The sequence below is a fragment of the Acyrthosiphon pisum genome, chromosome A3, assembly GCF_005508785.2.
Source record: "Acyrthosiphon pisum isolate AL4f chromosome A3, pea_aphid_22Mar2018_4r6ur, whole genome shotgun sequence".
Taxonomy (NCBI): domain Eukaryota; kingdom Metazoa; phylum Arthropoda; class Insecta; order Hemiptera; family Aphididae; genus Acyrthosiphon; species Acyrthosiphon pisum.
The window spans coordinates 15305095-15332483 of NC_042496.1; the positions used below are offsets into that span (position 1 = coordinate 15305095).

General features: G+C 32.0%; 2 protein-coding genes across 3 annotated transcripts in view; both read right to left on the reverse strand.

The window, feature by feature from the left end:
* Positions 1 to 1044: 1044 nt before the first annotated feature.
* Positions 1045 to 23061, reverse strand: LOC100574655. 2 transcript variants are annotated; one of them, XM_003247156.4, is made up of 7 exons: positions 22682 to 23061; positions 20214 to 20513; positions 6709 to 6960; positions 4717 to 5079; positions 2857 to 3195; positions 2198 to 2527; positions 1045 to 1509 (listed from the first exon to the last, which is right to left on the reverse strand). In XM_003247156.4, exons 1-7 carry the CDS (start codon positions 22773 to 22775, stop codon positions 1250 to 1252), a joined length of 1938 nt encoding a protein of 645 aa, XP_003247204.1. In that variant the 5' UTR covers positions 22776 to 23061; the 3' UTR covers positions 1045 to 1249. The 2 variants fall into 2 exon arrangements, with proteins under 2 accessions (XP_003247204.1, XP_008186993.1); XM_008188771.3 differs by having other exon boundaries at positions 2857 to 3198.
* Positions 23062 to 23184: 123 nt separating this feature from the next.
* The window catches only part of LOC100165851 (leishmanolysin-like peptidase), a 77913-nt gene continuing 73708 nt past the window's right edge, over positions 23185 to 27389 (reverse strand). The window contains exon 11 of the mRNA XM_029491115.1: positions 23185 to 26268. Within this exon, the coding sequence (XP_029346975.1) occupies positions 25981 to 26268 (288 nt within the window). The 3' untranslated portion in view covers positions 23185 to 25980. The remainder of the gene's footprint in view (positions 26269 to 27389) is intronic.

Here is a 27389-nt window from a genome sequence, read left to right on the forward strand (position 1 = left end):
ACTTTAATTCTGCTAAACGTTTAAACTATCATTTTTTAGTCATGATATCATTTTAGAAATATTATGACATTATAGCTCTTTTTGTGCTTTTTAGACATTTTAAATTTTGACGTTTGTTAGTTCTTTATTTATGATCCAATTTTTGTATGGTGCGACATATTAAGTTGTTTAAACCATAATTAAAAAAATATCGAAAATAAATCGTCACCATTTTTTTTAAAGCATTTAAAGTTTAAATTTTTACGAAATTCTTTAAATCTCGAAAAAGTGTAAATTATTATAATTTCGCAAAAACCATAATAAAATGATTTGTTATGTATTATTTTAAACGATGGTTAACCATTATTGAAGTCACTTTATGCGGATCTTCGATCTATTCATAACGAAATGTTTTTTTTTCATATTGTTAACTGTTTAGTAACATTATAAAACGATATAAATTATGAAATCGCGTTAAAAATACTCAAAATAATATATAAAAAAAAAATTTACCTGTAGAAAATTAAATTTATTCCAATTAGTTAATTACAATTTAAAACTATTAATAAGTTTACCAAACTTCAGACTTTAGAGGGCTATATTTAATAAAGTAGTAACCAAAATTGATGAATCGACCATCATTTTCATACATTTTCTGAAAAAAAGCTTAAAGCACTAGGTACAGAGTATCGGAATCGATTAGTGAAATCGAAATATAGTTATTTGTTACCAATTGAAATTAATGAAGTTACCTAATTCTGCAGTTGGTACATCAGCGTGCTTAAGTTGTAAAATTGTCAAAAAAAAAAAAAATTCCTCTTAAAAATAAAGAAACACAATATAGGTAGTATCTTTTTCGTTTTTTTTTTAACATTTCACGCGATCGATCCAAATAATAATTAAAAGGAATTAAAATATTACAAGCAGTCAAGTCGCTAGCAATTTATAGTCTGAATCTGATATCAGAGAATTAGTTAATTGTTATTTTGCTTCCCATCATGGCATCACGGGCCATTGGCCATACATAATTAATAGTGTATAAATAATGTTAATAACATGATAAAATATAATCTGCAGAAGTCAGTTTATTGTTATTTGTTTTTATACGCTATTGTGAATGAATCAATAGACATTAATTAATGATCATATTGAGTGGAATCGAAAGATTTTGCTTAAACCTATTGTATAAGGCTGCAGTATAGATCTCGCGTTACAGATATTCGAAAAATCGTATAGTGATCGCGGCCACTAAAATAATAGAGTGCAGCGGTCAAATTCTCCGAGGTATGGACCCGTGTTTGCTCCGACCCGGCTGAGTCCTGATCACTCGCGTGCTATTCTGCGCTCGTCTGGCGCCGACCCTGCGACTTGCACCTTGTTCGCCCGCTTCGAGCTGCATTTCTAATTTTTCGATTTTTTTCGTCGTCTTTGCTGACGGGTTGGTGATGAGATGATTGGCAAAGAACAGCGACATGATGGATATCATAGTGCCGCATAACACGATGCCGATGATCTGGATCATCGTGAACCCTGCGACATAGCATAGATATACACAGAAGAACACGCGCTGGTGCATTACGTAAAAGAAACTATATAACCTATTAGGTACCTAACCAAACTTTTTTTATGGTTCATAAAATGTTTGTTGGAAACTGTGTTTCACTGGAAAAACAGTACCTATAACCTAGCCACTTACCACTTGGGGCTTGGGCATAGGTGCAAATAGGGGGGGGGGGCTTTAGGGGCTAAGACCCCCAAAAATGTCCATAGCCCTCCCAAACATTTCCTACATTTTGTTTTAAGCTTATTCAATATTATCAAAGTAAGGCCCTATTAGCCTATTAGCCCCCCCCAAATCTCAAACGCTATTTGCGCCTATGGGCTTGGGGATTATTTAATCATTAATCTTAGTATTCCTGTTTTATAAATTATATTAAAGAAACAATATTTGTGTATTTTGTCATTAAAACGAAAAAAGTTATTATTGTTTTGAAATTCGTTATTTCTATGTTGAATAATATTCTTGGTAAAATTAAGTATTGTCGAAAAAATAAAAACTTTATTGTATCAAAGTCAAAGTTACCCTAATTTTATATTGAAAATATATTATGCTTTCTTGTCTACAACTGTTGACCTGACACAGTCACTGTACGCCTGTAGCTTCTTGGTTCTTTCCCGCACGTGTTGTTAATATATAGCAATGTACATATATATATACCTTCGGGTTTCCGCAACAGGACGGTCGTGCTGACTTCTTCAGATCCGGAAGAGTCTAGGATTTTCACGGCGCATGTCCAGTTTCCGTAGTCGGAATCGTCGACCCGGTCGACGGACAAACCACAGTGGCCGGCCGTCAGTCCTTGGCCAGAGTACGTGTACCGGGGCGGTGGCTGCGCGTCCGATTTCTCATCCACAGCGAATCCGAGTAGACGCGGTGTGAGGAACCGGCAGTAGGCTATAGGCTGCTTCTCGACCGTGTCGCATCCCAGCGTTACCTGGGTTCCCTCGGTAGCGTACAATTCTTCCTGGCGGGCCGCAATCACGGACTCTGTGCAAACAGGATTCATAACAAACTTAACATAGGTAACCGCGCATCTGGCTGGGTATGTGATGACGATTCCGAGAAAATCCTCCATCACATTTTTATGCATACATGACGTTGGAGGGAAGGGATTTTGAATTTTATGCAGACACGCAGTAGTGCAGTTAACCCCACAGTAATGGTGTTCACACGATGGGAGGATTTGGGTGTTCATTCCCCTCTCCCTTGGTAACCCTTCCCATTAAAAATATCTGTGTGCTCCACTATCCCGCAGAGTATAGAGCAGTCGCGCGTATAGTTATCATATTATATATTTGTACATAATATACACGTACCGGAAACCGTAACGTCCACCGTACCGTACATTTCACGGCGGTCGTCACGCAGACCCAAAGCGCAAAGCCAGGGACCCGTGTCCAACGTGGATGCGTCGTCGATCGCCACGTGGCATTGGCCGAACGACAACCCTTCGCCCGTGTACCGGTACCGAGTTCCGACCCTCTTCGGATCACCGGCCGCAGTGCTATCCGGAACCGTCACCGGGATAGCAGTGCCGTTTGGGTGCCGCAACCAGCAATAGTCGATCTCTGAATGTACACTGCACTCCACATGAAACGTGTTGCCTTTGGGCACCATCACTGACCTTCCGGTTGTCACCGTGAGCGGAGGTATACCTGCTGAGTGCAAAACGATCAGGAAATATTATATATAAACCAGCATTCTCTATGATACATAATTACAACTGTTTATTGGCTCAGGGTCCAACCGTCCAGGGATATGAGTGGCACGAATTTTGCAATGAACAAATAATTCAAAACATTTATACTGATAATTCGTATCGTATATAAGAAACCTATTCCTTATAATACTAGGACTGCAATGTGGTTCGCTGATTGCAAGAAATTGAGCTGAGCGAGTTAAACACACCGAAGCTTATTGAACTTGTTTTTTGAATGACAATTTGAATTTTTGAAAATTTAGTTTTTCGGTGATTATTCATCGATGGTAGGTAGGACATCGATCAAAACCACTTGTTGGCACTCAGCGATGTCCACACTATCACCGTGCCAAGTTTGGTCGAGATCGGTTAATCCGTTGCAAAGAAGTATGCCGTTTAGTAAACGGCTATCCCGCATATAAGAGCTTCGCTCGGCTTCGCCTCGCTCAGCTCAATAAGTGATTAGTAGGTAATAGGTACCTATACTGTAACCGTGCTTATATCGTGGTACAGCCGTACAAGTACCAGTCCTGTAAAGAATACTTTTAAAAAGTACTTGAGTAAATACTCAAATACATTTTATTTTAAGTATTTAAGATAATACTTAAATACTTTAATTGTAAAGTATTTCAAATACTACTCATATACTTTGAAAAAGTATTTTAAATACTTTTCAAATGCTTTTGGTTTTTAAAGTGGGTTTCTAATTATCGTAATATAAACACATAGGTAGTAGGTAATCTAATAGTTATCTAATAGTTTTAAAGGTAATATTGTTATTCAATATTCAATAACTTTTTTTAGAAATCTTGTTTTCACAAACCTTTGGGCTTCGGCTAACACAGAAATACAGAATATTAAATAAAACTATTATTCCATTATTGTAGTTGACAATAATATTTTTCCAACCAATTATTTCAAATAGAAATAAAATGTTCGAAATAAAAAACCAAAGTATTCAATACCAAAAAGTATTTAATACAAAAAAAATTATTTAAAATACCATTCAAAATACTTCATGCTGAAAGTATTTAAAAAGTTATTCAATACTTAAAAAAGTATTTGAATACTTTTACTCAAATACTTTACAGGACTGACAAGTACCTAGCTTTTGTGGATCGAGAAAAACACGTCATACGTGGATAGGTTTCAGAGAGAACGCCAGCGTGTGTTTAGTTTGTATTATTTAAAGTTTAATTTTGAAACAAAATTAAAATGATAGAAAGTTTTTATGTTATACATAATTATTTATGTTGTATATATATTTATTATATTGCCTATTGATGCTCGTATGCATAGTCAATTTATGTGTCACACAACTACACAAGACATGTTAAACTTTGTCTTAATTGTCTTATATAGGTAGTTACCTATATGTGACACATGGATGATAGAGATTAGAAACTATGGATGATATACGGACATAAAAATATTATGGTCGTCAACGTAGTTAGTCGTGGGTATTATAGTCGTATACCTTTCGTATTGTTGGGTGGCACGACGACGACGAACCCGCCATAAACGCGGTCGTCGGACATGGCGTTCATGCATTTCCATCGGCCGATCTCGGACCGTCTCAGTGGTTTTGCGAATGAGACACCGCAATCGTTGTACGTCGCACCGTGATACGAGTATCGGGTAGTGCCTCTCCCGTACGCCAGTGACAGGATCTTTGCGTCTCGCGGTAACGTAATCCGGCAGTATTTTGACCGGAAGTGACCGTCCCGACCAACTGCATTGCCGTCGCCGCCGTCTGGAGTGGCGGTTCCATTGCGGACGTTACAAAACACTCGTACCTCGGTCGGAGTTTCGTCGCATCCGACTTCCGTTACTGCGCCCTCTAGACATGAGGACGGCTGTATGTATAGTGACCAAAGAAAAAAAAACACAGACAGTTCGCAAAACACTTAGTCTTGGACGTGTTCGTGTATTTATTAAGGGTTAAAAACATAATAATGCCGTACAGTAGTGTTCACCAGGACGGAGAAGAGGGTAAAGATTAAAGAGTAAGGTTAGTTTTAGCTATAGGCTTATAGGCTATAGCCTATGCATTATATTTTTATCACGAATCTAAAAGTTATTCAACAAGTTTTTGTCATATTGTGTGTTATAATAAATTGTATAATTTATAAAGAGACTATTTTTACCTATGAATTTATTAGAATAATATACGTTCTACTATAATATGGGAGTAGAAAATTCTAATTGACTATTTTCGATAGATAAAAAAAGTAGAATTTATAGTGTGGCTTGTAGTGAGATATTCAGAAGGTATACCTCAACATTATCCTTGAATAATGAATATAGTTATAAGCTAGAATATAATGGTCAAATAATTTAGATTGTAAACAAGTTCGTAATACATTTTTAAATGTATGTTGATTTATATTTAGTGTACGTTGTAGGTTTATAGTTTATACTATTATAGGTATTAGCCATTAGGTAGGTATCTATTGGCTATTTAATATTTATTGACATTATACAGCTTATGAAACAAGATTTTATATGTGAGATATCTGATATACATACAATGGTCTATGATAGTCGGATGGTCCCCAACTATAATAATTAATAACGGTATACTCGTACTCATGTAGTATGCTACGTACCGTGAAATGCTACGACTACCTACCTACTGAAAAACTGTACGCATGTATAGTATGCTACCTACCGGAAAATATGACATACCTACCTGTCATACGTACTCTCATATAATATTTGATATTTTTATATAATTTTACTACGGGAAAGTACCTGTTCTGTGACTTAAGTATTATTAAGATATCCAAGATATTATAACGGTGATACAATACTACAATAGCTAAATTGCCATCGTAATAACTTGTAAATATCCACCAAGACCCACGATAACTTACTTTTAGATATTATATTATTTTAATCCGTGTTGGGTCCATCCATCTCGCTGTGTCAAGCAACATTTTTTTAGACCACCAACAAAAATGGCAATGGTGGTGGTCAATCAAAACAACACGACAATATTGATTTGAAGTTTTCTGCGGGATGACGTAAGAACAACATGGCAATTTATAACGTAGGTATTAAAAATATATCTACTTGATGATCGTCAGCAGTACAATAAGTAAATTTTAGTTTAAAACATTGTTATTAATCGATAATCAGTAAGTAGGTAAATTACGGTACACCCCTGTAATTTTTTTTTGGTAGGTAGAATACTACACTGACGAAGTAACCGCGGTAGGTAACATATTATGATTTATGCAATAATACCTATATTATACTACACGAGTACCTTAATAACTAATAATAAAACGCTTAATCCACATATGGTGGAAAGAAAAAAAAGATTAATAGAAAATAACTTTCCTCTGTATATGTATAGAACCCTACGCCAATGACGGGAAATGGGAAAGTTAGCGGAGGAACGAGGCGAGGAAAGCGAACATTATAAACGTTTAGCACTATAGTTATTGTTGCTGTTGTTGTTCACCTCGGTAAGCGTGCAGGCGGACAGTGTACTGAACTTCGGCCGCGGACTCGGCTGTAACCGACCAGCAGGTCCACACGTCCAGGTGATGCGATCCCACAGACTTGACGTGAACCCAACACTGGCCCTTGTGCCTGGACACTTCGCCGGACGGGCCTGACATTCGGCAGTAAAACGCCTTCGGTGGTCCGCACGTGACGTTCACCGCGGTACCTACGGGCACGCGGATCGTGTTCGACTTGGGCCATTGTTTCGCTGTAAGCACACATACCACGCGCGTCTTGACTAAATATTATGATATTGTAAGAAATTAATGTTGTTATTATAACATCGGTAATATTCAAATATTATATTCTATGGAGGTGTTAATATTGTTCGGTGGGAGACGGGGGCTGGAGGGTGTGGTTGTTGGAGGTGATGGAGGTATTGGGTAGTTGTAGGTACAACAGTCCACTATAAGACGATAACAAGGATTAGATATTTTGATGGTCTTCCCGAAAATAGGATAAAAGTTGAATCGGTTTATAAGTATTAATATTAATTTAACCAGGTTTCAATTAACCGCGGCTTATTGGAGGTAATTATTTATTATCATAAATGAGAATAGCGTGGTATTTTAGTTATAACTATATTATTATATTAAAACCAATGAGTGGGTCGACTTAGTTTGTTTGAGTTGTACTACGATAGATACCTACTAATAATTTTTAAAAAATAGTCAAATAATAGCTACCTATTTCGGAAATTTTTTTTTTGTGATGGTTGAATTAATTTTAGTTATACGTGAAAGGTATCGTAAAAAAATATTAAAAATAATAATATATTTCTTATATTAGGTATACCTACCTATTATAGTATTATTAAAAGATCAAAAAATTTAAAAAGCAGAGGATGACTACGTTATTTATTAATATTTAATATTAGGCCTAGATTTACAGGGGTTTCAATATATTTTTTAATATTAAAAATGGTAATAAGTAATAGCTATAATATTTATAGTTTTTAAATATTAAGTTGCTATAACAAGGGCTTACTATTATAACGAAAGGTGGCATATCCATCACCTTTTGTTTTGTTTATTTTTCTCATATAAATTATAAAATATATGATAAAGCAATGAAAGTATATTTACTGGGGTCTGAGAATAGTCATAATTCATACCCCCCTCCCTTTTGAAAATGTTAAACAGGTCACTGTATAATAACGCAAGACGTAATAGTAGGTTAGTACCTAGCTATATAGGTAATATCTAAAAAATGCATTAACAAATTAAATACAGGAATATTTTTATCGTTAAATGTACCAATGACTATACTTATTCGGTCGATAATATTTTTTTATTGTAGGTACCACTGTATTAGCTCATAAAAATGGTTTAAAAACCATGTGATTTTGGCGACGGTTCAAAGTAGTAAACAAATATCTTTAAAAATATGTTGTAAACGATATTGCGTTCATCATACCGCGAATGTATTATTAAATACCCTCGTAAATAATTGATTGAAGTCCAAACAGGCGAAGTCTAAAGAGTTTCACTGCAGCGGATTAATAGATTTTCATAAATAGGATAGGATAGGTACTTTATGTAGGATATCGATTAAATGGTGCATATATAAATTGTGATATTCGGCAAGTAGGGTCTTCGTAAATCGTAATAAAAGGATTGAGGATTCACTAGCTTATGACTTTTGTATATTCTTTTCAACACGCAGTTTGTATGATTGTATATTATATAACAGAACTATTATACGGTTATTTTAGGTACCTATAAAATGCATAATTCGATGCGATTTAAAACGATATTGACAAAGAAAACGGTTGAACTGCAATTATTATGTTTTTGTTATTATAAATGCATATTGCTATAAGATATAATATTATGTACATGTATCGAGGTCGACCTGTCATATTGAGCTAGCTGGTAGGTCGTAAAAGCTAATATACTCTGTATAAACATGACGTAAATTTAAGACGCTTAGCTTTTGCTATATTAATCTCTATACACGAATGAACACAAACAATATCAGCTCTTTGCACGGCTACCGGGCCACGTAATTGCTTTCAATGTGACCCACAAATCACGATAAAATAAAATAAATCATCAACAGTTATAAAATATGCATCGACGGTGTATATATAGGTAGTACCTATAGCAGCGAGAAAAACATATTTATATTACCCATATTTGCTATATTATTACGCTTCACGATATAATAGGACGTATCGGTTTTTCGTGCTGATTATTTTTGTTTTTTTTCATACAATTTATTTAGAAAATATATAGTATAATATATTATGCACACCGTGTGTCTGCGAAAATTGGGTAACCTATCCACTCTATAACTCTGTTTATTACTCAGAACTATCTATACACATTTTAGAATTCCGTCAGAGGGGTTGATGATCCAATAGTCTAGTTTCACGTCCCGCAAACAAAATGCAATAATATGTATTGAATACGCTGAGCAATATGGGTAATTTAATTATACAGTGTACCCTGTTTTCGAGAACACACGGTATAATTATATTTGGCCCGGTCATGTATTTTGAATCTTTGATTATTGGCTTTGTTCAAAAATTTAGTTTGCCCTTCGGCCACCCCTGCTCATAATTTATTCCGGTTTTATTATGTATATATAATATTACGTTTATATATCCATACATTTATTAGTGACGCAGCCAAGGGAGTAGACTCCGGGTCCGATAGGATAATGGATATACGATAAGGTTTTATAATATTACTAACTTTGAATTAATTTTGAAATTTGTGATACTTTATAAAAGGTAGTATTTCAAACTTGAAATAAACCCGTTTTAGGCAGTCAGGTAGATAGTTATAACAAGTTGCAAGTTTGTACATTTTTTAATTTTTTCCTCCACTAGGTACTATTATATATTGGGTATTTTTAATTTTTACTGCCAGGAGCCTCTAAAAAAGATTTGCCCCGGGCATCTGAAAGTTTAAATCTGGCCTTGTTCCTCAGTGTTATGAAATATTCATTAGATTTATATACAATTTTAAATGTTGACATTTAGTTGAGCATTGTAAATATAAATGATGTGTTCATGTTTGGAGAACAACATGATATCCCTCCCACTTACACAAATCCTGATTGTGCCATTTACGTTTATACTTCAAACTTTAAAATTGTATGAAATGTTAAAACTAAAATTATAATTAAAAATTTCTTGTTATTTTCTTGATTTTATTTGGTTCAAGATAAAATGATCACCTTGTATATTATATAGATAGACGCAATAATGTGTTATAATATATTGCAAAAGTGTGCATCAGATTTGCCGAACACTCGAATATTATTACGAAATGACTACCTTCTGGTATTAATTGACACACAGTTATTATTTAATCAATAGGTTTATAAACCAGGGCTGGCCAAAATTGTTTTGATTAATAAATAATAATAATAATATATATATTTTAGCAAACAAAATAAAAGTTTAAAAACAAGAATATTGATAACAGATTTGCGAGCTCATCCAATAAGTATAGGTATGTTTGTAAACGGATGAGCTGGGTTCATATTAAGATCTACTGATGGTATAATATTTTTTCTTTTATGATCTACGAGTGTAAAAAAATTACTTCATATTAATATTAAATATACCTACTTAAATAAATAATAAAATAAAAGTGTAAGTTATCTAAAATGAATTATTTAAAACATCGTTTTAAACAAAAAAAAACAATTTAAAACAAAAGATACATTTTATGATTATTAATAATGATAATTTATGATCCAATAATTTAGTCTCATGTCCAGTATATATAATTCAAAAATATGTATATGTTAGAGAGTAATATAAATAACTGAGTCATAGAGTGTACCTATCTTGTTTCTGTGGACAAATGGTATATGATATAAGTACCTACTATATGATATGGCTATGGCGTTCTGAGAGTTCATCAAACAGCTACCTGTATACCTAACCTAGGTATTGTTCCTGACTAAAATATAATACTGTATGTTTACGGCATTACAATATTGTATTTTATACTGCGTTGGCTTACTTTATCTACGTGAGTGCTTTTCAGCTTTTGTGTATAATAATATAATAATGCCTTTACACTTTACAGCGTTTCGTATAACTCGCCTTTGCGGATAATCCATTTTCATATGAACGCAGTCCCTAATAATGTCTATACTTCCTACTATAAGTAGTATTATATGGGATTGCCTGTCATGTTCTATCGTTTTCACATTTTACTATCTAACTCAGGAATATGGACAACGATGTCGGGTCACCATGTATATAGTACAGGATGTTTCAACAAGCATAGTCTTACAAGTTACAGTATTAGTGGTGTACTGGTACCTGATTCAGAGTCGAAAACCAAATCATGTGAAAAATCTAAATCGGAATTCGAACGATTATAGGTTTTGAACTATTTAACTTTGCGCACCGAGGATAATAGGTTAGTTACTCTGATACTCACGAAATAGCCGGGTGAATACGGGATAATCCGTTAAACGTAGTACTACAACACTACCTAATCATTTCAGAAAACACGAACGTATTTGAAAGTATTTCTTTCACATGACTTTAGGTCGTTATACAAATCAACATTTTTGGAAACAAAATTTTTATCGTTATAATTTTCTTAAACGTTTTTTACGCTTGGGAATGACAATATACTTCTTCGACCATAATTTTACGGCGTACCCCTTTGGTCTTTTACCACCTCACTTCGCGCATATAAACCTTAACAAGTTGACTGCCCTACCAATTTTACTGATCTTGCCACGAACTCCTTGAGTATCAATACGTGCACTCGGTAGTTTCATGAAACCGGGCTGAGTATCATTTATGATATATGATATATGATACTCAAGACGAAATCGGCAGGTATAAATAAAATAGTAAGGGCAATAATGGAAAGTTTTGAGTGTATCACATATGATAATTAAGGTATAGTCAACTTGTTAAATACTAATAGCTAATAAAACTCATAAACTACTCGTCTAAAATTCGATTTTTATATAATATCAAAGTAGGTACATACTCAAAAAAATATTCTGTTTTGAAAAAAGTAATTAAAAAAGGTGGGTAAGTGGATGTCGCTCTGCTGTACAGTAGGTTACAAGTGAGTCACTGTAAAAGATGGTGTTAATTTTGAAATCAATGATATAATATCATTATATTAGAAAAACGATTCTGAGCGAGAACGGTCAGTCAGCCTATGATATTACTAAGTATATTTGATTATATTATTGTGAATAAAGTAATTTATATATAGAACCTATTTACATGGGATATTGTTTTAAATTTTAATTCCTTACCTATAAAAGTTGAACATTTTATACATTTTTAACTAAAAATAATTATTAAATTTTAAATTTGATATATTTTGTCAAAATTCGAACTTTAAATGCTTATAAACAAAAATTGTGCCTTTGTATTTTCAATGTTTTTCAACTGCTATTGTAACAATATATCGGGAGTCTTGCATTAAATTTTCACGCTTTTTTACCCAACAAATAAATTTTTATTGATATTTATATAAAAAAAAAACTAAACAATTTAAAAACTGACAATGTCCGTAAACAGCTCAAAAAGAGTCAAAATATTTTCAAAATTTTATGGCGTATAGAAAATGAAAATATTAACATTCAATGAAATTTTCATAGATCTACAGTCATTCGTTTTTTAATTACAATAAAATAAGAAAATCGTCACATGAGAAATCAAGCGAATATCAAATGTTGTAAAAATATGAATTTCAAACGCTCATAAAAATTTAATTTGACTTTCTTGTGGACATTTTTTTTGTTGATAAAGGTAGACAATATTATGAGGAATCTTGTAATACATTTTCAAATCTTAGATTAAAAAAGAAAAATTTTTACGAATTCTTAACTCAAAATAATTTGCTAATTTTCGTTATTTTTGCATATTTTGTCAATTTTTGAACTTTAAATGCTAATAAAAAAAACTGTAACTAAAGATTTTTAATATTTTTCAAATGGCATTGTGACAATATAGTAGGAACCTCGTATTAAATTTTCAAGTACTTTTACTCAACAAATAAAGTTTTATTGACATTCGTAGAAAAAAAAACTAATAAAATTGGAAACTGAAAATGTCCCTAAACAGTTTAAAACAAATCAAAATATTTTGAAAATCTTATCATATATATAAAATGGAAATGTAAACAACCAGTGAAAATTTTATGTATCTACGGTCATTTGTTTTAAAGTTACACCAAAAACCAAAGTCGATTTTCTTAAAAATCGATTTTGTGTAAAAATTTCCGTTTTTCCTTAATTTTTCTTTTGTTTTTTTACGGCGCTTTTGAAAACTACTGGAAAAATTTTACTTTTGACCCCCCAAAGTACCAACAAGATTCACTTTCCTATCAGAAAAGATACTGTTGAAGAAAATCTAAGCATTTTTACTGTCCTAAAAGGTGATGACAGACACAAAAAAAAAAATAAAAATAATAATAAAACACACATCATTGTAAAATCAATACATTCATCGTTTTTCTCAGAATCTAAAATGCATGTTGTAATTTAAAACAGGTTGTTATTAAAATATGATAAATAATAGTATGAAATATAATTTTTTAAATAAATGCTGTAAAAAAACCCTTATATTACGGAGATTTGCTGATATTTCTAAAATTGTGGGGATTTGTGTGCAATTACGGTGCTCCCGGTTTTCAACGACTTATAATAATTATGTTAACATAATATTTTAAAAAACCTGAATAATTTATTAAAATAATGAGTGTTTTACGTCAAATGGACCACTCGGTTTTTTATATTTTTTGAAAACTGTTTTTAAGGACTTGTTCAAATTTAATTTAGATAGATATATAAACATTTTTCAAACAAATCCATTTGTATGTATATAATGCTTATTATAGGCGCTTGCATTTGTACAGTAAGACAGGTTGGTTTTCATTTGAAAAAAGAAGTTTGTATCACCGCAGCAGACGCTTATTAAATGGTATACAAAATTTAAATAAGTGAACATAATAAATTTATATGGTCCTCAAGTGTACTTGTTTTTTTATTTATAAAGATATTTTATTTATAACAATCTGTTAACTAAAAGAATTGGTACATTTGGTACATGGCAAATAATAAAAATTTCACATGAATAATTTATGAAGGAAGCCGTTCACTAGAGGCACCTTAGAATGTATACTTATAAAAAAATTGAATTAGAATAAATTCATTTTTACAAAACAAATGGTGGTGAAAATGGTTGGTGAACAATATATAGGCAATATTAGTTACTAATTATATTTTATTTATATAGGTACCGATTATAGCTACCTACGCAATAACTCAAGTGTCATTAATTATTACGGTTTAATACATTAGTAGATTCAAATATTTAATTTTCTCAATATATATTTTCAACGAGACCTATATAATATTATAGCCTATACAATAGGTGTAATCATAGAATATAGAACAGCGTAGTATGTACAACGATCGACATTTCTATTAGCAGTCGGTAAATACTATTAATGCATTCCATCGAACACACTATTTCCGCAGAACAATAAATAATTAATAATGCGATAACATAGCCAGTGTACACTATGCCTCCAGTCATGTAGTTAACGCGCCAACCCGGCAACATGATGTTATCATTTTAACAATATTATAATACACCTACATAGCACATTAGAACCTTCATAGTGTATCTATAAATTATAATATCTACTTCAAAATACGACGCACTAGGCATATTTTATACACTATATAGGTATACAAGGTACTTCAAATTATATCGATCGCGTCATACTCTCGCATAGACGCTTAGTATTGTGGCCTGTGGGTATATAGTTGGGTAATTATGTACCCAACGTAAACTGCAGCGTCAGAATTATACGCACTTACCTGTATATACATTATTTATACATATACGCGGACGATCATATTAATATCTTATTGTTTATAGAATATCATCGCATCGACGCATTATCCTCGCCGGCGGAACGGAGATATTATACACTTTCTGCGGACGAAACCACTTTGAATTTTTGGGTTGGGATTATCCTTCGTACCAATAATTAAGCTTGTGCCGGTGATGCCAAACACTGGAAACCGTAAAAATAAAGAAGCCCGTGCAAAAACCAGACAATTATAGTGAATTATTCCATTTTTTCAAAACGTTTCATAAAATAAACAAACAATTTTAATTTTTGGACCTATCTTGTATTTTTACCAAAACTTAGTAGGTATTCGCATTAAGAGGACGCTATATAGCAAATTTACCCTCAGCAGATTACGTTTAACTCAGTTAGTTAAACAGCGAATCGACCTAGGTATTATGAAATAATAGCTATTATGAAACTTAATGGTAAGAACATTATCTGGGGTTGTATACTTGTATATATGGGTTTTTTACGATAATTCAGTTTTGAAGTGAATTATGAGCATTTTAAATTTACGCTTTATTATATACGCATAACTTACTAAAAAATTGGACTATCGTTAAAACATACAAGCACAGACAATGTATTTACCATTAAGTTTCATAATATGTCGATTTACTTTAATTTTTAAACTAACGGTGGTAAACCCATTATTTTGAGCGTAAATTTGCTATATGTTACTCACTTGTATGACGAAGACAACAAATGGCTGTGTAACGTCCTCTTAATTTTATTCATAATAATATTCTCTTGGAGCTATCTGATTTTTCGCCAGAAAATACAAAACCAGACAGCACCGAGTACTAACATTATATTATATTTCCTACACTTACGGGTTATTGCATCTGCTTTGTTCTTGATGTCATAATATTATAGTAGTACATTTTTTTCTGTATCAAATATTATCTAAACTGGATATTTGATGAAATTGGATGTGTCTTATTTTGCATGGATCACTTAAAAATTAAAATACACTGTATAATACGACCGTAAATGTTGTGTTCAAAAATTCACCTTAAAAAATGACAAAATAGAAACATAAAACGTTCGACTGACGAATTTTAATAAGTTTGAATATACACAATATTTTGATAATTTCATGAATAATGAAGATAACCTATTTCAGTAGCGTATAAAATGAGGCGGAAGGGGGTATTAGGGGGTGTTTAGCGTATTTAGCGACACATTCACTACATCGGCTTTTTTTTTTTAATGAATCTTTTAGTCGCATTTCGTTGGTTGAACGAGAAAAAATGTATGCAAAGTGCTTATTAAATATTTCTATACGATATAATATTTTTTTGCTTTCAACGTAAAGGTGTCGAGCGTAAAAAATAAATTATTTAAGTCGACGTGTGAGTGGGATAGAATTGTCGTACTGCAATCGTTTCGACTTACAATGCTCCAAAAATTAATTTTAGTTGACCAAGAAATTGTGGTAAGAATATACAAAATGAAACATTGCATAAACTTGTGATGGAATTCCAAGAGAGTAATGCACAACTATATAATCAATTATCTGATATTTGAGTGAGAAATATTAATAATACAAATAAAAATGTAAGCATACTAGTAACATGCAAAGGAGAAAGGTACATGAAAAAACGGACCATAGTTCAGGAGCTAGTATCAACCCACTAGAACAATGCGCTTATGATTAGCGGCTAATCAACTCTAATTAGACGAGGAGTAGGAAATTTAGGATCAATAGTGAGAAGTCGTTGCACACGAATTATTCGTACTTATGAAAAACCAAAAATGTCCACGTACCTACTGCTGAATCACATAATCGTGCACGACAGTCCTACTAAAATATTTTGCTAAATATTTGGGTATGCTCCTTGATTTCCACCTGAATTAAAAACATCATGTCCACCAGAAAAATTGTAAATCCAAGAAATAATGCTTAAGTTATACTATCATACTGACACTTTGGAAAACATTCTACACAAGACCGGGTTAACAAACGGTTTGGGTAAATTTATTATGTATAGCTATCAACAAACCGATTTTAACTTATGGTGGAATACATCTAAGTCATTCAACGTTGTTAAAATATTGCTCTTCGTACCATTTTCGCAGGTCACAGCTTACCGGTTCGACAGGAATGAAGTCATCCATCAAGATTTGAGGATATAATTCATCCAGGACGAAATCAAAATGTTTGTTAACAAATAAGCGAATAAACTAAAACTGCACTCTGCACACCACCGCAATTGCTTAACAAATTTTTGGCAATACAGTATAGGCATTAGACACCTCAAACGTTTGAAGCCACATGACTTACTTTAAGTGGCTTTGACTAAGTAAAGGGGCTACCTCATTTGGAGTATAACCACAAACGCGTTCATGCATATACACTTATATTTACCTAATATTATATAATACATATTTTATACGATTATATATTATTCATTATCATGTATACACACATTATATATTTATATGGTATGCATTCAAAGAGACCTCTGGTAGTTTAAATAAAGATATGTTAGAGCAGTTTAAAACAAATAAAATAAAACCATGTAATACGAACATCAAAACAATTCTGAAAACTATTATAAACGAATTCTACTTTAAACAATAGCGTTCTAAATGTTGGCATAAAAGGAATTACATCTACAATTGTTGACCAACAGAAGGTTAGGAATAATAATCATTTGTATAGCCCAACGTTAAACATAAAAAATGGAATGTCTTGTAGGAATGTCAAAAAAATTCAAATAAATATCGTGATATTATATAAGTTAAAATTAAAACTTTTTGTAGGAACTTTGGATAAATTTTGAAAACTTATCAAACAATTAACAAACAAAATTTGTACGTGGTCAGACTTTTCTAAATTCCAAAGAGGGTGTCAGTAAAATACTCATGAAATAACGCATTTCAAAAAGATACTTAAAAAACAATATTATTGTTCATGTACCTACAAGCTACATAACCTACTATTAAAAAGAAAATTAGTTATTTCATTATAGGTCATACATAATATTTCTATTATTATAATATAAAATACGAGTTTGTTGGTACAAAAGGTACAGCAATACTACTGATGAAAAAATAGAATACAAATAAAGCACATTGTTACCAATATATATTTGTAAAAATTACGAGGATTCAATTATTAATTAATTAAATTTTAAATATAACATTTTTTGTTACATAATCTGTTAACGTAAAGAACAATAAGCGAATGCGATGACAAAGAGAAAAGAATGACATGAGTGACTCCCATCGAAGAAATTTCAAAATTAATTAATTAACTATAATTTTTTGCTTGATAAATGATACTATTATACTAAAAATAGGTATTATAATAACCTATTGATAAAAATTAAGCTATAATTTATATTTTTACGCAATACAAATACAATAAAATATCATTAAATCGTTAATTCATTAAACAATACAAGAAAAATAAAGAAAAATGATGAATATTCTTTACTCTATGATATGAAGTCAATAAATCTATCTCAAATAATTTGAAAACAAGTTTTAATTTGCGCTACCTATTCTTTATTTTACACACAATACACGAAACACATGTTACGTTTTACCTATATAAATATTACTATTAGTACTTCATACAGATATGTAAATGCTTGAGAATCGTTTTCTCGAAAGTTATCCTATCTCTTCGGTTTGTGCCGTAAATAATGTCGATATTATAATATGTGTTATACAGACGTACACGGCAAGTTGTCAGTCAATATAAGACGTTTATGAACTTGCAGTTTAACATAGTCAAGCCCGGATGATTGAGATATTTTGAGGCCCAGGGGCCAAGGCCATTGTTTTAAATTAGGCCTCTGTATACGAAAAAAAATAACAATGTATATATTATTTAATATTAGGTACCTGTTATGATAAACATATATAGATATTAGGTACATAGCAATAAATAATGGATACTGTATCACTTTATTTATAAATTATAATTTGCCAGTACGAAATCACCGATTTTTTTTAGGTGATTTATGCACTGTTATAGTGTTATAGCTTATAACGAAAAAAGTAATGGACATATTATCTGAGGCCTCTAAATAAATTCTAATTATCAAGGCCCGGGGGCCATTCCCCCCCCCCCCCGGACCCTCATTAATCCGGGCTTGAACATAGGATGAAGGCAACTTAGAACAGTTATAATTCCTTGATTAGTTACTCTGCACACGTCGTATTCAATAAATATTTCTTAATAAACCTATTCTAATTTCTTATTCTTATTTATTCCGTACTAAAGAATTTTTATAGTAAATAAGAATAAAGCATAAATACAATTATTTTCCAAGCAGGTATATCTATGTGCATTTGTGTAAGTATATAAATGGTTTTAAACTTTTAACCAAATTTATTTGCTTTGTTGAAGAACGTTACCTACATAAACTATAGGAGGTACCTATTTAATTTACGACGTGAATAAACCAAGTTAAACTTTTATATACGTTTGATAAAATTAGGTTTTTTTTATTTCAAAAGGCTATAAATATTGTACAATTTCAAAAGTATAAAATATCACTGTTTTAGCATGTATAACCGTATTATATCTGCACATATTTCTTGAAATAAAAAAATTGAATTACCATATTTTTCATATCCCGTGTATTATATAAATTTGAAATTCATACAATTCTACAAAATCTAGTTGGATATTACCATAGATATAACTAGTCGGATGGCTCATAAGCAATTATAACTGGTGATTGGTAAATACTGAGTTGTTTCACATGATACAATAATTATATTATTTATTATGATTATATATCTATGTACAGTGTGTCCGTGATAACTTGGTACAATCTATAAAACTCAGTTACCTACATTACTCAGTGCCCTATACATATTTTAGAATTCTATCTGCAGGATATGGATAATCTAATAGGTAGTCTACTTTCATGTTTCGCAAACAGAATTGAAAAATTTGTATAGGGTATTGCCGTACTGGGTAATTTAAATTTAAATTATACAGTGTATGCTTATTTCGCGTATATAAGTGGAGTAGTTAAATTTGAATATTTTCAATAAAAAAGTTTTTTCAAATGTTTAGCTTTACTGAATGAAAATATTAAAGTAGTATCGTTTGTAGAGGTGAATTTTGTATAAATATAGTTTCAGGAAGGTAGACATTTCATCGGAGGAGGGTAGGATGACACCTTACCCCCCATTGAGTGCTCCACTGCAGTATAGTACTTATAACGACCATTATCCATTATAAGTAGGTATGTATCAAACTTCAGTTTTCACAAAATCTAAATTTGAACTAAAACTCAAGTATTATTTGAAATTTAAAACTTTTTTAAACTTTGAACATAATATAATTTATATAAAATAAATTGTTATTTTTTAATAAAATGTTGTTTCAACCTTAAAATTAATAAATAAGTTATATATTGGAAGGCTAAAACAATACAACTGTTACCTATCTACATAATATATCAATATCACTACCTACACCAAATCAAAACAAACACTACAGTTTGCATGCATACCTTATATACCTTATATATATATGATTTTTTTTTTTTTTTTTTGAAAAGTTACGTCTAAGTAACAAGTTAAATTTTGTTCTATATTATATTATATTGACCGCGTTTACCAATGCATGTGACGTGACTCGTGTCCCGACCGTGTCGTCCGTCCGCCGACGACGCCGTTAGCGTCCAATTTCCGACGCCGGGCGTCACACTCACGGCCCTGAGACCGCATTGCCCGGACTGGTAACCGTCGCCCACGTACGTGATATTAGCTGGGCTGACGGTGGTGGTCGCGTCGGGCAGGGTCGTCTCCGTGCCGTTGGGCAGCACCACGGAGCAATGGTCCAACAAGCCCAGCCCGCTCTGCCATCTCAAGTACAGCGTATCGCCGTCGGTCAGCCACACGGGACGGCCGCACAGGACTGCACCAAAGTAATGAACAATTACGTTATATATTATATTATATTTATACACATAAATATATTATATTTAGTGGACGTGGTAGAACGTGTTGTCCGGATAATATTATTGTTATTCACCAAATGTCATTGTAATGATTGTTTGGCACAAAAACTCGCTTTTGACTTTTTCTCATTGTTTTCGTTTGTTGATATAAGTATATTATAAAGGGTGTGTATTTGTACACAGGCACAGATAATTTAAAAACAATTTATTTTTGAGCGATAAAATCAGAATTTTGATGTAAAAATGATAATAATATGTTGGGCTTTCTATGATCTATTTACAGTTTGCTACGCAGCTAGGATTTTTGAAATCAAGAATCCATTATCCTTATTGGAGGGGCTAATCAAAAAAATTATGAATTTTATAAAATATTACAAACTAACACCAAACCGTAAGCTTAGCAATTAAATTTGATATAAAAAGTATATAGGTTTATTTTCTGCATAGTTTTTGTAACATTAATTGATGGTGTACGATATCAAGCGGCAATAAGCCTACACGGGCCATGACCCACGAGTTCCGTAGATATCCGTAAATATGATCGTATGGTATTTTGATAACTCTATAAAAATAAACGTTTTCTGTTGAAACGACTTGGTAAATTCTGAACAGCGTTATAATCCGTTTTCTAGTACCTAATATTGAGCTCACCCAATAGTCAATAGTGATCGGTAGGAATGTCTTTAAGTAATATTATAGTGAGTGGTCGGTGACAGTAGTCAATAAAATTGACGACTTATTCGACCTAAATTCAATAAATGCCTACAAAAATGTTCTCGCTGTGCCAGCAATTTAGAGTTCTTTTCACAATTACATACTAAATTAATTTTTGACTTGATAAAATGATTTGCAAATCTAAACACAAATTAAAGTAATAAACTAATAATTAATAAACTAGTTACCTATAGACATTCAATTAAATTATTATCATTTATATTAATATTTTACCTTTATAATTTTTTTTGTTGAAATTAAGTGAATGATATAATAATGATATAATCAATAAAATAAAATAGCCAAGAGAACTTTACATCACAAAATGTATAGTAGGTAGGTATTACGTTGTTTGGTAGACTCATTTCTACAATAGAGACAATGCAACATGACGTGCGATTTATAATAAGTAAAATAATGTAACCTGCAGTGATTTTTTCACCATAGCTTAGAATTTAAATAAAAGTATCTACCTATCTAAGAGAAAATAAAAAACGAGCAATATATTTTTGTCATTGTGTAAACGATATTTATATTTTATCTAGTTTTATTATTATATTGGAAGTAGGAACTAGGAACAATGATGGTCGGTCAATACCTCAACGGTGTTTTTGTACTATTTTTTGTCGTAATATATAATATATCAGGTAAAGCCGTTAAGGTTACTAGTATTACGTAACGCAGTCAAACAGTGATGAGGAAAAATCGAAACGTTTAGTCATCGTAAAAGTGTAACCGGATAAGTGTCCGAATAGCGGTCGTGTGCAGTTCGGGTTGCATTTTGTGTATACCATTATAAACACACGCGTGTGCAGACATTATCGGCATGGCAGTCATACATAAAAAATATATATAATATATGTATTCAAATGTACCAAAGTTCTGTTCCGACAACTATCCCGGGAGAGGACAACTTTTTTATTAACCATTACTGTCACTCTTGCAATCTCAAACGCGTAAGATATAGAGTAGTAATTTTCAGTACCTATATAACATAAAACTTTAAGCAAAACAATAATCAAATATTTTTTTTAATTTACACAATATATTATGATATAGGAACTTATAGCAGAATCTGAATAGTATTCAAATAGAAATCACAGTAACCAGTGGCCACACGCCGAATCTCATGACTCCCGCCAACGATATCATAATTATTAATAAATTGTAACTGCATGTAGGTAGCTACCTGTTTTTTTTTTTTACCAAATCGAAAGTAGTTAATAATTAATTTGGAAGACATATTCCATATTACAAAACATAACTATTATTTTACGTGTATTAATATATGTATTATAGGTGAAACCGTGTAGTTTTACTCCAAAAAAAAAAAAAAAAACGTTCACAGAGTATATCTACTCAACCACCTACCCTGATCATAATATTATGTTAATATTTGGTGTTCACTCACCTCGGACGACAGTGGCCGGCGATGACAACAGTAGGAGTACCTGTAGCGCGACTTGCGCAGCGACGGCGGCGTCGAGGCGACGATGATGGTCCATTTGTCCGACGGACACACTGCTAGCGCGACTGACGAAAACGTTTCAGTTTTTTAAGATTTAATTTTTTTTTTTTTACTCTCGTTTTTCGTTTTGTCACCGTGACGGCGTTTTCTGTGACGCCGGCGCGCACAAGTGGGAGAATACGAATTTTATATTTAGAACCAGAGGAATATATACACGCACGATACATATTATGTGTATATTATCGGGTGTCGTGTATAATATAATATATTATTATCATCGTCATCTTCTGTATTCTGTTAACGATAATGGTGGCCAGTGGCCTCAGAGCGCGAGTAAACGGAAAAATAAAAACCGAATTCGCCGTGCCAAAACGACACGCGCAGGACTGGGTCATTAATAATTATTATTATTATATTTATAAACATAATAACACAACGCGATTAAATATATTATAGGAACAACAAAACATATATTTTATTATATTCGGTTTACACGATAAATGATTCTATATAATATGAGTATTAGGTACTATATAGGTATGCATAGTTATTACTTATTGATAATAGTACGTAATTATTTGTATAATTCAGAAACGATTGTACTAAGGGGTACATAAACAATAATAAGCAGTGGAATAACCACAAAAAAAAATTGACGAAATATACTGTAAGGGTGTGGTTTTGAGGCAAATCATCCAGACATAATAAGTATATTTGCGTTATTTTTAATTTTACGTACTCACTATAAAACTAATCTTAATTTAAAAAAAAAAGCATATTCACAACTTAACGTCTAGTGACACTTATAAACATATATTATTATATAATTATATATAAATATTGGTAAATACAATAGGTACTTAAAAAAAATAATAATAATATTTTTACACAATACAAATTGGTAGGTAACTATGATAGAATAATATACATAATACTATATAAAAGATACCGACGATAAAATTATAGAAGATTTACTGATAAAAATCATCATCTTAATATGATGGCGTAATGTTCCATTTCAATAGCAAATGTTTACATCCGGACGAACAATTAATTAATTCTACTAAAGCACTATAAAGCCGTATCTATATTCTGCAGTGTATATAGTAGGGCAGTAGGTACATGCAAATATGCGTATTGTATACTTGCATGTACTGAATTTTGGAATGTTTGTTTGCAGTATATCAGTTAGAATAATATTATTATTTATTTTTGAGCATTTTTTAATATCCGTTTCACTCGTGCACGAAAACAGTAAAATACACAATAATAATACCTACCTAATAATATACCCGGAATGTTTACGTTGAACGAAAGGCAAATACCGATAGAAGTACGTATCTTGACCGTGGCAGTAATAAAAGAGACTTTTATTACGATTGATGTTTTATTATATTACGGAATAAAAATAATGATAAAGTTTTTTCGTTGATACTTGTTGGTTAGAAATTGCAAAAAAGAAACCTTTGTAAGCTTTACTCCTGCTTAATAATTTAGTTATGAAACAGTTTTCTTCATTTGATATTTTTTTTCCTTTTTTAAGAAAATTGTTTTATCAAAAGGAATAAGTTATATGTTTAACTAAGCTTACTAAGTATTATAGCTGTTTAACTTTGACTGGTACATTTTTTTTGTATTTAGTTAGTAAAAAAAAACTCATAATGTTACCTACTTAATACATATAATTACACAATTACTATAGATAAAATAGGTACCAATCTATTCGGATACTCCGTAGCGATGCAAGGGAGTACACATCAAAGTAAGAGAACCTCAAGTAATTTATTATTAGGTACGTGCCTCAATTTAAAATTTAAAATATTAGATACGAATTACGAGAATTATTATAAATTAAAATCATTATAATGACACATGATGTACCTATTATAGGTATCATCAATATTTTTTCTAACGTGTACTTATTACAATTAAAAGGATTACTTTTTGTTTCACATTTCTATCCATACATGAGCATTTTAATCACAGGGATTGGTTCTAGCACCTAATATTTAATCAACATTCTTAATGTCTTCAATAAGGGATACTAATCGGGACAGCAAAATTCCGATTGAACAGTGGCGTATAATTAGGTACAGCATTCAGTGTTAATCTGGTGCAAAACATACTTTAGTGTTCCTCGGCCAATGACCCTTATCCACAGATATTACGAAAACGTTGTAGGTATACCTCCAATCCGAGGGCGCCACTGTTATCGATGTTTACAGTGGAACATTGTACGCTATAAAAATGACAAAATGGAATCATAGCTATCACAGAAATAATAAGCGGGAACGCAATAAAGGCTTACAAATCGTAACTTCATAATAAATAAAATATCATGTTATCAAACAAAAAAAAACTGTCAGGAGCCACTGTAGGCTGAGACAATCAATAACGTCTAAAAACTTGTAAAAGCGATATACGAGTACACCAAATACGCCTGTATTAGTAGGAATTTGAGAAATGTTAATTTGATTGTCAATATTTCCACATCAACAAATTTAATATAGTTTACGTAATTTATATTGTTTAGCCGTTGCACATTATACTATTAAATAGTCAATATATGGTCAAGTTTAAACATCAAAATATTATGAAATCGTTAATTGTCATTTTTTAATCTTTTTTTATGTATCTACAATTTATATATTATGTATACGTAAAACAGCCGCGGACATGCGCATGCGATCGCAAATTCAATAAATGTAAATACAATTTGGAGCTTGGAGGATGACGGTTCGTAAATCGCGCGTAAAAAACCGATAAATTAATATGTTAATAAATACCGACAAGACTGCGGTACAATTTTTTTCTGGGCACGTCACGTTGACACGATATATTATTGTATTAATATATTGTACCTCAGTTGTTGTTGGTTGGAAAAATAATAGTTTTCGACAGACTAACGCTGCAGTCGATCTATAATATTATTAATACTCAGCGCAATAACATAATATAAAGTGCAATAAGATTCGCGCTCCGGAAGAGTGCAACAATATCTAGGAATGTTGATGACTACGATGACGATCATAAATTACAATTTTTTTTTCATATATACAGACATGGAATATTATACACACACACACACACACACACACACACACACACACGATTAGAGGGACGAACAAAAAGTAGGAAGAGATAGATAGATAGATAATGAGATAATGAAAGAGAGTGAGAGTGAGATAGAGAGAAACGGTATGTACGATAATATATTATAATATTATCATATCCTTGTTTGTTCACGTCGAGATCATGAGTAACAGCGTGGCGACGGTTACCGTGGTGACCGCGGCTGCGGCCGTGACGGAGACTGTGGCTGTGCCGCCGCACGCTAGCTGTTCGCGGTGATACGGTACGGTGAGTGGCACGTCCGACGGCGGCTTGCACTTGTTGTCGTCCGACCCGCCGCCGCACAGTTCTTCGCACGCCGGACACACGATGACGCCCTTGTGCAGCCAACCGTTGGCCACCAGCCGGATGACCAATTCCTGGCCCGGGAAGTAGCACGTGTACGTGTGGTTGGACACCTGCAGTTCACATAAACAAATACGTCAAATAATATTATTATAGTATTATTATACAATAATATGCCAAACAAATTATAATATAATTGTAGGGTATTGCACTAAGATAACGAACAAGATAAAATATATTATACCATGTAGATAATAAATATATAGACAGGCCATACCCATAATTAAAAATATTAAAGGGGCCTCGCTACTGCCGTAAATTTTTACCTCCAAAAGACCTTAAGTATTGACAAAATTAAAGTTAGTTTACGTTGTTCTATTTTGATTCTGGAAAAAAAAATTCAACTTGTTAGAACATTTTCTATAGATCGTACGGAACAATCTGTAAAAATTAAATCTTATATTATTGTGAACTGTAATCGAAAACTTGTAAATATAGATTTATTCAAATATTTTTTCAGAAACAAAATTAGGCAACATTAACTAGGTAACTTTAATTTTGTCAAAACAATACGTAAGTTGTAGTAAAATTCGTATGTTGAATTTTATATTGTTATCGAGTTATTGATATGAGCATCGTGCATATGCTTACGAGAGTGGTACCCGCGTTGAATTTCACTCATACTAATTTAATCATTTACAACTAACACATAGATCCCGGATGGCTAAGACGAGATTAGAAATTGCCTAAATGTTGCCCCTTAAATATATTGCCGTAGCGAGGACGCTACACCAACAATAGTGTTGTCTCCGTCTTGCAAATGTAAAACATAGCAAAAACTATTTAGCGCGGGAAAGAACTGAGAAGGTTACAGTAATAACTAAGAAACGCAATTTTCACCACGTAAAAAGCAGAACTTTAGCTGTGAAATATCCTCTTTATTTTTTCGATATCAGAACTACAAAAAAAGTAATTGAAGTTTGAAAAACATGAAAAAATAATGAATTTTGGAACAATAAGAACTGTTTTCGTATAAGTAATATAAAAAAAAAAATTAAAACTATATTTCACAGATAATGTACTCAACTATATTGTATATCAATTTGGAGTCATAACTATCACTACAGCCTGAGAGGTTTTATACCGCGCAAAACAGTTTTTGCTATGTTGTACATTTGTAAGACGGAGACAACACATCTTCAGATAAAATATACAAAACTTTTTTAAAATAATA

What these genes read in the sequence shown, in the direction of transcription:
- LOC100574655 (XM_008188771.3), bottom strand. Translation starts at nt 22,775, where the DNA reads ATGGACCATCATCGTCGCCTCGACGCCGCCGTCGCTGCGCAAGTCGCG. An exon ending in GCCGGCCACTGTCGTCCGAG is followed by an intron (nt 20,514 to 22,681) that starts GTGAGTGAACAC and finishes ACTTTGGTGCAG; the next exon opens with TCCTGTGCGGCCGTCCCGTG. An exon ending in GCCACCCAACAATACGAAAG is followed by an intron (nt 3,199 to 4,716) that starts GTATACGACTAT and finishes TTTTGCACTCAG; the next exon opens with CAGGTATACCTCCGCTCACG.